General features: G+C 44.6%; 1 protein-coding gene across 1 annotated transcript in view; it reads left to right on the forward strand.

Annotated features, from left to right (window-relative positions):
* pogzb (pogo transposable element derived with ZNF domain b) overlaps nucleotides 1-12,708 on the forward strand; it is a gene marked incomplete at its 3' end in the record, with an annotated part of 65,950 nt that overhangs the window by 27,510 nt on the left and 25,732 nt on the right. Inside the window, exons 7-9 of the mRNA XM_084336599.1 lie at nucleotides 2,330-2,430; nucleotides 3,771-4,012; nucleotides 11,856-12,013. Of these exons, the coding sequence (XP_084192725.1) occupies nucleotides 2,330-2,430; nucleotides 3,771-4,012; nucleotides 11,856-12,013 (501 nt within the window). The remainder of the gene's footprint in view (nucleotides 1-2,329; nucleotides 2,431-3,770; nucleotides 4,013-11,855; nucleotides 12,014-12,708) is intronic.

Below are 12,708 nucleotides of genomic sequence, written 5' to 3' on the forward strand. Positions count from 1 at the left end.
GAGAGATCCCTCTCTGTTCAGTCAGTGTGTGATGAGAGATCCCTCTCTGTTCAGTCAGCGTGTGATGAGAGATCCCTCTCTGTTCAGTCAGCGTGTGATGAGAGATCCCTCTCTGTTCAGTCAGTGTGTGATGAGAGATCCCTCTCTGTTCAGTCAGTGTGTGATGAGAGATCCCTCTCTCTCTGTTCAGTCAGTGTGTGATGAGAGATCCCTCTCTGTTCAGTCAGCGTGTGATGAGAGATCCCTCTCTGTTCAGTCAGCGTGTGATGAGAGATCCCTCTCTGTTCAGTCAGTGTGTGATGAGAGATCCCTCTCTGTTCAGTCAGTGTGTGATGAGAGATCCCTCTCTCTCTGTTCAGTCAGTGTGTGATGAGAGATCCCTCTCTGTTCAGTCAGCGTGTGATGAGAGATCCCTCTCTGTTCAGTCAGCGTGTGATGAGAGATCCCTCTCTGTTCAGTCAGTGTGTGATGAGATCCCTCTGTTCAGTCAGTGTGTGATGAGAGATCCCTCTCTCTGTTCAGTCAGTGTGTGATGAGATCCCTCTGTTCAGTCAGTGTGTGATGAGAGATCCCTCTCTCTCTGTTCAGTCAGTGTGTGATGAGAGATCCCGCTCTCTCTGTTCAGTCAGCGTGTGATGAGAGATCCCTCTCTGTTCAGTCAGTGTGTGATGAGAGATCCCTCTCTGTTCAGTCAGTGTGTGATGAGAGATCCCTCTCTGTTCAGTCAGTGTGTGATGAGAGATCCCGCTCTCTCTGTTCAGTCAGTGTGTGATGAGAGATCCCTCTCTGTTCAGTCAGCGTGTGATGAGAGATCCCTCTCTGTTCAGTCAGCGTGTGATGAGAGATCCCTCTCTGTTCAGTCAGCGTGTGATGAGAGATCCCTCTCTGTTCAGTCAGTGTGTGATGAGAGATCCCTCTCTGTTCAGTCAGCGTGTGAGCCTTAATTAGTGATACCTGCATCAACTAACCCCTCCTGCTTCCAGAGCCACCGCCTCCCACAGATGGCTTTCAGAAGTCTGAGTTACATCATCATGCCTGGCGACTTTCAAACTACTTTCAAGTATCATGGAGTATTTTCCACCCCTTTATCTATAGCAGTGTGAATGACGGCGGGCACTTGGTAAGGTGAGCTGATATCAGCTAAAAAACTGTATACAACAACAAAACAACTACCACTAAATGTATTAAAGACGGGCAATCTCTGTTAACTCATTGAGCGCCACACTCTTTTCTCATCTTTTCTCAATGGTGCCAGCGTTATTGACAATTTTAGCGATGTTTGCAGACCCATCGTGTGTTCTGTATAGCTATGGAGACAATAGTATGGCTCATTTGTCAGGCATTGTTTATAGTCCAAGAGTGACTAACCAGTTCATTTCTACATACTGTAGTTTGTGCGCTATTACACGCTAAACATCGCCCCTTTCCTAAATAATCCAGTATTTTTTCATACATCACAAGATATGACGCATTATATGCATTATGCCCAAATCGTTCTGGTTGCTTGCCCGAAACCCCAAATACTTCCAAATCAAATGTATATACTTCACAAAACCATCAAGGGGAGGGGGGTCGTTTTAACTAGAAACTGCGATAGTTACAAAAAGCATGTTTTACATCCGGTAAACTACGACACTGATCGGTACAGAAGCCAGCGGTGGCCTAAAGGTTAGAGAAGCGGGTTTGTGACCGGACGGTCGCCGGTTCAATCCCTCGGACTGGCAGGAAAAATATGGGCTGGGGAAGTTAATTAATAACTCTCTCCCATACACCAACCGCTGAAGTGCCATTGAGCAAGGCACTTAACGCCCAACTGCTCCAGTGGAGTTGCTCAGTGGCCAACAGTGTCAGACTGTGGTTGTACTGGGCAGCTCCCAGGTGTGAATGGAACTGTGAATGTGAAGCAGGGCGTAGCTGAAAAAGAGCATCCGTGCTCAGCTATCCACTCATCCACTCCTAGGCGGAAACAGCCGGAGTGGATCACAAGACAAGTGATATCCCCAGTTCCCAGTTCAAAAGGTAGGCGATACTGCCACCTGGCGATATTCGATCGTCATTGCAATTCCAACGTAGGCAGATGAGCCAGGGAGACCTAGGGAGCTCCGGCTGAGTGTTTAGAACGGGGATCAAAGGAAAAAGATCACAGGATCTAAAAACGAGTTTACTCATTTTTGGCGCTCACATGTTGGCGGAGAAACACGAGTATACTCGTTATTGGCGCAGAATGAGTTAATGGTGGGTAGTCAGGATTAGAATGGCGTGGTCCCTTTAACAAGGAGTTTTGGCAGCAGAGGGAATCTCATCTCTGACATTCTGTGCTGTTGTGTAGTTAATTTTCAGATGGGCGGGACTCGACCCATGAAGCTTGAAGGCTTCACCAATCACCTCCCAGCTGACGTTCCCCCGGCTCCTGCCAATGGCGTTACCAAGGCAACACCTCCATTCCAAGGTTAGGCATTTAAATGGTACAGACACATAAGCAGTAACACTGATACACATTTAAAATTGTACAGACACATTCATAATTATCTAATTATTCATAATGATTATTCTATTAAATACAGAATGTAAGCTGTATGATGTATTCGATTGCTGCCTGTATAATTAGAATCCCATGTTTGATTTGTTTTGTTAGGGTGCAATCCCATAGGGCTAAACCCTGTTGTAACTAGTTTATTCATTATTATTATTATTATTATTATTATTATTATTATTATTATTATTATTATTATTATTATTATTATTATTATTATTATTATTTAGCGTCCACCACATGTACTTCAATGCTTTTTATACAATTCAGCATGTTGATAGACCGGCTGTTAGACCATCTGATAGGCCGGCCGTCTCTCATGAACCATACAGTATAGATAAACAGTATAGATATATATCTAGCTAAACAGTATAGATATATACAGATAAACAATAACGATTATTTGTGATGTTTATGATTATGTCATGGCTGAATGGATGTTGTTTCTGATGTCATGGCTGAACGGATGTAATTTCTGATGATGTCATGGCTGAACAGATGTTGTTTCTGATGAGGTCATGGCTGAACAGATGTAATTTCTGATGATGTCATGGCTGAACAGATGTTGTTTCTGATGATGTCATGGCTGAGCGGATGTTGTTTCTGATGATGTCATGGCTGAATGGATGTGTGTTTCCAGTCTCTCCATCCTCTCTAATGAAGAGATGTCTCAGGTGTGGAGCTGAGTTCAAGACGCAGGCAGCGCTGGCTGGACACATGTGTGTAAGTCTACTGACACACACACAATTTCAACAACGTTTTCAACATATTTGCATAGGTTGACATAGGTCCCTGCTGAAGCAATTTGATCATTTGTTTTGCTATGACCCTTCCCTGATTTCTATCCTCCTTACATAAGATGACTGTCAGGAGTCTGATCTCTCCTCTTCCTCCTTACATAAGATGACTGTCAGGAGTCTGATCTCTCCTCTTCCTTACATAAGATGACTGTCAGGAGTCTGATCTCTCCTCTTCCTTACATAAGATGACTGTCAGGAGTCTGATCTCTCCTCTTCCTCCTTACATAAGATGACTGTCAGGAGTCTGATCTCTCCTCTTCCTTACATAAGATGACTGTCAGGAGTCTGATCTCTCCTCTTCCTTACATAAGATGACTGTCAGGAGTCTGATCTCTCCTCTTCCTTACATAAGATGACTGTCAGGAGTCTGATCTCTCCTCTTCCTCCTTACATAAGATGACTGTCAGGAGTCTGATCTCTCCTCTTTCCCTGTGTAGTTCTGCTGTCCAGACTTGGCCGGCACAGTCTCTGCTCCAGGCCTAGGGGCTCCTGTGACCTCGGCCTCGACCCCCGGCACGCCGGCCGCAGCAGGCTCGACCAAGGTGGTCATGACGGTGGAGGACTTCTACTACGGGTCCTACGACGGAAGCCGCAACCTGCGGGGGCCTGAAGCCACGCCCTCCAAGTCCTTCGTCTTCAAGTGTCAGGTGTGCTCACACCAGACTGAGGACAATCTGAGGTGAGGAGCAATGTGACAACTCTTAGGCCTGTTCCTCGACTAAAGAAAGTTCTTAGTCAACTATTGATTGTCACTCGAGGCTTCATGAGATGCCCTCTAGTCTAGATCATTTGATCAATCAGCGTAGGGCTACATAGAATGGAACCACTTAGAATCACATAGTTACATAGAGTTACATAGAGTTACATAGCCTACTGTCAGTGTTGCATCGGGCTACACACAACCACAACAACCGCAACAATATTAGCAAATTAATTCCAAGACAACTAGGGAAAATCGCTGTGGACATCGGGGTCCTCACAGTTCATTATCAGTTTAATTTGTAGATGGTCTACAGACATGAGATCATTTATCTTCTCCTCAAGACTGCCCCCTTTTAAACTGGATGTGTCGGGACCGACACATTTCCACACGTCGTGTTAGAATTACCGTAGCTCCTGAACGCGTTGCGCTATCAAAAGAATTTCAACAGTGCCTGAAAGCTGAGAAGTTACCCGTCCTGCCTGGATTACGGTAATGACGCTTTCCGGCGACGTGAAAGCCTTTGCATACAAGTTCATTTGGAGTTCATAAACTTGATTGAAGATGTCCAGAAGATCGTCCAGGCTTTTTACATGGTGACAACGACGACAACGAAGCCGTCTCTTCTGAACAAACTAGGTAACGTGACCAGCTAGCTAAATCCTTAGACAGGGGTGTGTGTGTGTGTGTGTGTGTGTGTGTGTGTGTGTGTGTGTGTGTGTGTGTGTGTGTGTGTGTGTGTGTGTGTGTGTGTGTGTGTGTGTGTGTGTGTGTGTGTGTGTGTGTGTGTGTGTGTGTGTGTGTGTGTGTGTAGAGAAAAGAAACACAGTCCATCAGACCCCCCCCCCCCCTTTCTGTACATTATTTGATTCTTGCTTCTGTTAGCATACAAGGCTTTTAGAACTTCAGAATGACAGAAGATTTTGTAGTGATTTCACAGTGTGGCTGATGAGCCATGCACACGTTCACTTGCTGATGTTTCCCTCATGGCTTTGTTTCTTTCAGTGTGTGCCGTCTGATGGGAAACAGAGGCGGAGCCTGACGACCACGTCCCTCAACCCCCACACTTCAACCCAAAACGGGCAAATCGGGCGATCGCTTTATGACGTCGTGTCAATGCTGGTGGACAAGGTGTACCTGGGGTCTGGCTACATCATATACACTAACGATTATTACATCAGTCCCCTCCTGTTTTGTCACCTGGGCCAGCAGAAGAGTTGGAGTGCCTACGACCCAGGAGAATGCACTCGACAAGAGTTCCCCGAGAGGTTCCATCCGCGGACCTTTTGTTTGTGAAATGGATGGACACCAGGGAGGTCTCCATGTGCACGAACGTCTACCCAGTCTATAGTGGTGACACAGCGCAGCATTGGCAGAAGACAGGTATTGATATTGTGCCTGTGTACTGTAATGTGATTTATTGTGTTGTGTGGATTTTCTTATGGATCATTGAAAACACTTATATACTCACCTGGATTTTCTCTTCATGTGGATCATTGTGTGCTGCAACTAGTCTGTCTATTTGTCTATCTATTTATGTAGATGACGGGAGGAAGTAGGTACCAGTTCCCAGACCCACAGCCATTTCACAGTACAGTAGGTACATGAGAGGAGTGGACACCTCTGACCAACACGGTGCATAGAAAGACAAAAAGGTTGCCCATCACTGTGCTTCAGCATCTCCTGGACATTGCCGTCACAAACAGTTTTGTGATCCACAAGGAGCGATCGGTTCCAGCCAGCGCCAGCGGCCCAAGAGCCGCCAGGCCTTTCAAGAGGGGCTCACTGCAGACCTCCTTGGAGTTTCCCAAAGAGGCAGGCCACACACGACCCCAGGTCTTGACCCCGTGTTTTTGTCCCCCCCGAGCGCGGGAGAGGGGACCAGCATGGGGCGACGGCAGTGCAAGCGCTGTAAAAGGAGCACTCCCTGGAAGTGTGAAAGTTGTGATGTGGGATTGTGTCTCCAGGTTGCGAGGAATTGTTTCAGGGAGTTTCACAAAGACGCTGTGGGAGAGGAGGGGGATTTGATTTGAGAGAGAGAGAGGGTTGTGAAAGTGACTCCCTGCTGCTGTGTGTGTGTGTGTGAGTGTGTGAGTCCAAAGAACGCCTCTATATAGTTGTTATTTTTGCCTGTTTTTTCTCCAACAAAGAGCCGAAACCTCACAACTTTGTATACATATTTTATATAGGTAAACCTTTAAATTGTTGTAAAAAGTTATTTTTCTAATTATGTTCAATTACATTTACTAGTTGAATAAAAACCTAAAATCCAATTCCATTTTAGTTTCTTTTCTTGATATTTCACTGTTAATACACACTTATAACATACAGTAATGTTAAATAACTGCCAGATATTGAAATATGAAGTAACAAAAGAAAAAAGGGAAAAATCACTTACTCCTAGGACATTATTTGACAATTTTACAGCCCAAAATACAAAGATTCCAGGCGGAATTACATATGCACAGGGTTAAAAGGCAGCATATTTCCAAGTTTACTTTATTTTCAGTAGACTGAATTGGAATTATAATGTACAGCGCGTAAAAACAGGAGGAACATAAACCATACAGATGTATTACAAGAATACATGTAAGCAGACATAGACGTTACTACACATAAACATAAAGTAGACAATTTCAGACAGCAGCAACAACAACAACATATCAGCTGAACAGCAAAAGCTTTTTGTGTGCCAAATCAAGCATAAAATAAATAGAATAAAGATAATATAAAAAGAGTGGATAAAGTGCATTAATATTGATTAAATACTAAGTACTATTTAGACTGCAGTGGGAACAAAGCTGTCTGGAGGAGCCTTGATGGAACGGTACCGTCTGCCAGAAGGAAGCAGGACAAACTATTCAGAGGCTGGGTGGCTGGGGTCATTTACTACCTTAATTGTGCGTGCGCACAATCTGGCCTGGTAGATCTCCTGGACAGAGGGTAAGACAGCACCAGTCTCTCTGGCTTGGTAGATCTCCTCTACAGAGGGTGGGACAGCACCAGTCACTCTGGCTTGTTAGATCTCTACAGAGGGTGGGACGGCACCAGTTTCTCTGGCTTGGTAGATCTCCTGGACAGAGGGTAAGACGGCACCAGTTACTCTGGCTTGGTAGATCTCCTACAGAGGGTGGGACAGCACCAGTCACTCTGGCTTGTTAGATCTCTACAGAGGGTAAGACGGCACCAGTCACTCTGGCTTGGTAGATCTCCTGGATAGAGGGTAAGACGGCACCAGTATATATATATATATATATATATATATATATATATATATATATATATATAATATATGGTATATACATGGTGCATTGGCCAGTAAACGCAGACCTACCTGTAAGGAGTAGAACATCTTAGCTTGACATTTAATTTTGTAGTACGGGTAGAAGGCCACCCACAAAAAGCGGCATGGGATGAGTTAACAGGTGAGGTTAACGTGGTGTCAGGAGAGGAACGCACTGTGGCTGAAGTGAAAAATAATGGGCCATGTGAAATCAAGAGTCCAAATAAAGAATTGCAAATCACAAGAGAGAGATGCTGGCCACTGGAGGAGGAACAGCGGGCTCAGGGTTGTCTGAGGTGCATCAGCTGCTGCGTCCAAACACATCCAGTGTATTTTCTGCAGTCCGATGCTGCGCCTGGCGGTGGAACGTCTGTTTGGCTCTCATTGTAGGCCACCTCCTGCTCCGTCTGGGGGTTGGTGAGTGGGGTCATCAACTAGGGGGCCAGCGCATATCCGCAATCTCCTAATAAAACAAGTCTGGGTGTTGCAGATTATTTGAACGTTGATGGAGTGGTATTTCTTTCTGTTGAGATATGGAAACATCTGGGGATGGTGCCTTGTTGCACACTTACGTGCAGTCAATTGAGCCGATGGTGTTGGGCAGACTGTTGTTGATCAGTATATGGGAATTGGATGTATTGTGTGACCAGTTATATGTTTCCATCCACCCCTCGCTGCGCCTGATGGATGGCTGCGATATGCCCACCCTGTCTCCTAGCTCCCCCTGGAATGTCCCAGAGGCTAAAAAGCCCAAGGTGGACAGTACCTGGGCGTGTGGTGGCACAGGCTTTGAGCGTCTGGTCCGGCTCCTCAGTGCTGGCTCCAGGGTATTGCACAGCTCCATTAGGACAGGAATCCTGACGTGTCCCACTAGGTACCCGGCGGTCAGCGATATCGTCCAGCAACAGTAGATGTGTGTATAGGCCGTGTATAGGCCGTGCTGACTTGACCCTTTCAAATAGCGCGAGTGATCACTGATACATGATTGATGTTCATGTCCACGTGCAAGTTCAAGGTTTTATTTGTCACATGCAACATCATACCAGTAACATGAGCAGAGGAATCTTCTGTACCGACGCCATCTTTGTTGTTTACGTCCGCGCTGCTTCAGAAATTTACGTGGCTACGTCACAGCCAAGAAAGGGAGCGCTGGATTTGTGCAAAACACCTGCTTCCTAAACCACACGCTATCAGTCGTACCACAGTACTGGCAAAACGGGAGGAGCCGATAGTAAAAACAAACGCCCTTCATCCCAATTCACCCACACCGCATTTTTTTTTCTTCCAAAAAATATATTATATTATCGGAGCTATTAATAACGTTATCGGGTTTATCGGGATGACGTCATAATTGCTGATATCGGCCCGATACTTATCGTGCATCCCTAATTCAGATGTCAAGATAGACCGCGCTCTCAAAATCCGACACTGGGTGCTGAAATCCCATTAAGTGATATATAAAAAAGAAGCAGGGAAGCTGGACCAGCACTCTCAGGTTCAAGTATTTAATGGCAGCCTGAAACAAACATGACGAAAGAATAAGAATTCCGAAACATGTTTGTTTCAGGCTGCCATTAAATACTTGAACCTGAGAGTGCTGGTCCAGCTTCCCTGCTTCTTTTTTAGATATGATTCAGATACAATTTAAAGTGAGTCTTTATCACAAAAGGTATTTAATGTTTTGTAAAACATGCCCACGCGGCGCTCTGCTTCAGAGGGTTAATAAGCTTGTGGTGGAATTCCATCTGGCCCGGTGGCTTTTCTGCCATTTGTTCTGGCCAGTGACTTCACTCGCTTCTCTTTCTGATAATACTAAGACCGTCTGTACAGTCTGGTTTCCTGGGTGGAACACTGGTGGCTCTGTGTTCCGGGCGTAAAGGTAAAGGTTATTCTGGTCGTTCGCTAGTTTATTCCCACAGTCTGTTGCATGCTAATTTGTTTTGTAAGAAGTAATGGCTCGCCAGCCCTGCCACAGTCACTTGGGTCATGTTTGCTAAATTGCAGGGCTCTACGCTAACCTTTTTCCCAAGGAGCACATGTGCTCCTAAATGAACAAATTTAGGAGCACACAAAGAAATTTAGGAGCACCCAAAAATATTTAGGAGCACAGTGAAAATATTTCAAGTAACAGAGTTTTTTTTTTTTTTTTTTTAATAAATGTATATTAGGTACTGTGCGTGCATGTGCAAATGGGAACTGGACACACATCTGTGCAATAGCACATACCACCAAAGTCACTGGCCCACTGTGCGTGTGTGTTTATCTGCATGTGTAAACGGGAATGGGACACAGACATTTGAACTATTAAGTGATTAATGCCTACTGTGGCAAAGTTGTAGCCAACAACTAGGCCTAATAAGAAAGGCAGTGACATTGAACAAAAAGGAGACACTGGCATTACCACCAGGGCCATCAGTAGAGGGGACTGTAAGGTGCCCTTTCGGTATACTACCTTTGCTAAAACTGTGTTCTCTGTTAAAGGTGGTAACTACTGGAATAGCCTACCAGTTGTGATTAGAGAGTGCCCCACATACTCCATGTTCAAGACTCATCTTAAACTGCATCTTAAGGCAAACCAGAACTGTGATAATTTTTTATCTGATTTAGTTTATGTAACTTGTTTCTTGTTTTTATCATTGATTGTTTGTCACCATGCTTTACCCTAAGCAGGCTATTTATTTATTGAAAGTTTAGCTGTCTCCTGGTGTAAATTAGCTCTTGCTACAACCCTGCATGTTTACATTTTGTATTTTGTACTTGATGTTCATTAACATGTGCTGTCCCTATCAAATAAACTATAAAATCAAACTACTGCTACAAAAGTAACAGTCACTTAACTTTAGCTTTTGCCCCTTTTATGCATACAATGCCTATGTTTTGGCTAGTGTTGCTCTTCTAGAAAAATAATCCTTTCAGGGTTGCCCTATTGAAATACTGTACACCTCCAGTACAGAAACATTGTTTATGAGTTTGCGTGTCAGGTAGACCATTGATTGACAGTCGATTCTGCCAATTACGTCACACTGCTTGCAATCCGGCCGTCCGGCGCTGCAGCTGGACCCTATTGCCCACCTCTGCTGTTGATAACGCTAGCCAAGTTAGCTGTACACACATACACAGTGGGCCAGTTACTTTGGTGTAGGGGTGTAACAATGCATCGATCCTAAGGGGAAAATTCAACTGCATCGATTTGAAAATGTTAGAATCGATTATAGCAATTTGAATGTGTACACAGTGTTATGTTGTTATCATGTCCGTTACAGTCAACACAACGACATACGCTACTGCATCAACGTTATGATTAACAAAGCAAGGCATTCGTTTTGTTGCATTAACGTTATATTACTATTGCTATCGCTAAATCTAGGTGTTCTAAAATCTATTGCTATTGGTAAGACTATAATAAATTAGTGTCTCAGAAAACGCTTGCATATCGCAATGGCCGACTTTCAGGAAGTAAACAAGCAAAATGAGAGCTTCCGATTGGTAATTTGCTTTCTTTCCATTGAAACCAGTCACGTCACTCTACTGTGATTGGACCCTTGGCTTGAGTGCAATGTGGGACTTGTAGTTTTTTAACTATTCAAGAAAAAAAAGAACGACTGAGGCTGTAATCTGCACTCGCACACCGTGCGAGTAATTGATTTTTCAGGTTCGCACACACATATTTTTAGGGGCATATGCGAGCAATATGGTCGCACTGTAGAGCCCTGAATTGGGTGCTAAATTTGTTAATGTGTATACCGTAATTCCTCTAATAGTAACCCCGGCTTGTATTTGTTTCAACTGTAGCGGGTACCAGGCTTGTATTAGGAGGAGGCATGTATAAGAGAGAGGCCTATATTTCAAATGTTCAAACAGATCATAATGAATAAATCAACATTTTGTGTCAGTTTGAACCCAGTAAAATGTACTGGGTTCATTTATTGAAACCAAGTACTGTATGAAATAGTAAACAGTGCAATTACAGGTGGTCACTGGTCATTTCAACGTTTTCAAAGTGAAATCAAGTAACTAGCTCAGTATGCAGCTCAGTATGCAGCTCAGTATATTAGTAACCCGGCTTGTATTAGGAGGTCGGCTTATAATTGCTTAGCTCAACAGCGCATCCGGCCATTAATAGAGACCCGGCTTGTATTTGAATACCGGTCACTATTAGAGGAATTACGGTATGTTAGTGTGTATTTCTCTGTTGGTGTGTGTTTCTCTGTCCACAGGATGATGCACCACATGCATCAGCACTCTTAGTGTGTGTTTCTCTGTCCACAGGATGATGCACCACATGCATCAGCACTCTGTTAGTGTGTGTTTCTCTGTCCACAGGATGATGCACCACATGCATCAGCACTCTGTTAGTGTGTGTTTATCTGTCCACAGGATGATGCACCACATGCATCAGCACTCTGTTAGTGTGTGTTTCTCTGTCCACAGGATGATGCACCACATGCATCAGCACTCTGTTAGTGTGTGTTTCTCTATCCACAGGATGATGCACCACATGCATCAGCACTCTGTTAGTGTGTGTTTCTCTGTCCACAGGCTGATGCACCACATGCATCAGCACTCTGAGCTGGGAGGCTCTTCCCACAGCGGGGGGGATGACGGCACCCTCTGCAGACACTGCTTCCGTCAGTTCTCCACCTCCAGACAGCTGCGCTCCCACCTGGAGCAGGTCCACGGCACCGTCGGCTCCTCCTGTAAGCAGCAGCATTGTTACATCATAATCATGTCAAAACATTAGGGGCGAATTTACAAAGAATGGATTGCGGCAGCTAATAGCACCCTTAACTGCGTGTGATTTGCGCCCGCTATGTGCTCCATCTTAAGGACCTATTCACTAAAGATATTGAGTGAATGATATACTAGCGCAAACACGCCCATACAGTGTTGCAGTTGAGTGCAATTTGCTCCTGATATCTGGCAGCGTAGTTGGCTCGTGGAGTTAGTTTGAGCAGACCTGTCCATGGTGCTAAATCTTTAGGCCAAAGTTAGGGACTGTGCCAGTGAAAATATTTTTTGACTTGGGAATGAGTGAGAAATTTAAGTTGTATTTAATGTTTAGTTAATAGAATAGAACCAGCATTGCATTCTCATATACTCCAGAATACTCAACTCCTCATGGACCTGACGAAATGTTTTAAATTAAAAGTGTATTCTGGAGCATATGCACGTACTTTCCCCCCACACATTTGTAATGAATATTACAGCACAAACGTTTTCTCAAAACAACTTTCTTGGGCGGCTAGGTGGTGTAATAGGCAAGGCGCTCGCCATCAATGCTGGAGACGCTGGGTTCGAATCCAGCTCTCGGCGTTGCTATCAGCTTGGCTGGTCGTTCATACTAACACAATTGGCAGTGTTAGGGGTGGGAAAGCTGAAGGGTGGGTCCTGG

This window comes from Notolepis coatsorum (assembly GCF_963971535.1).
Source record: "Notolepis coatsorum genome assembly, chromosome: 19".
NCBI classification, from domain to species: domain Eukaryota; kingdom Metazoa; phylum Chordata; class Actinopteri; order Aulopiformes; family Paralepididae; genus Notolepis; species Notolepis coatsorum.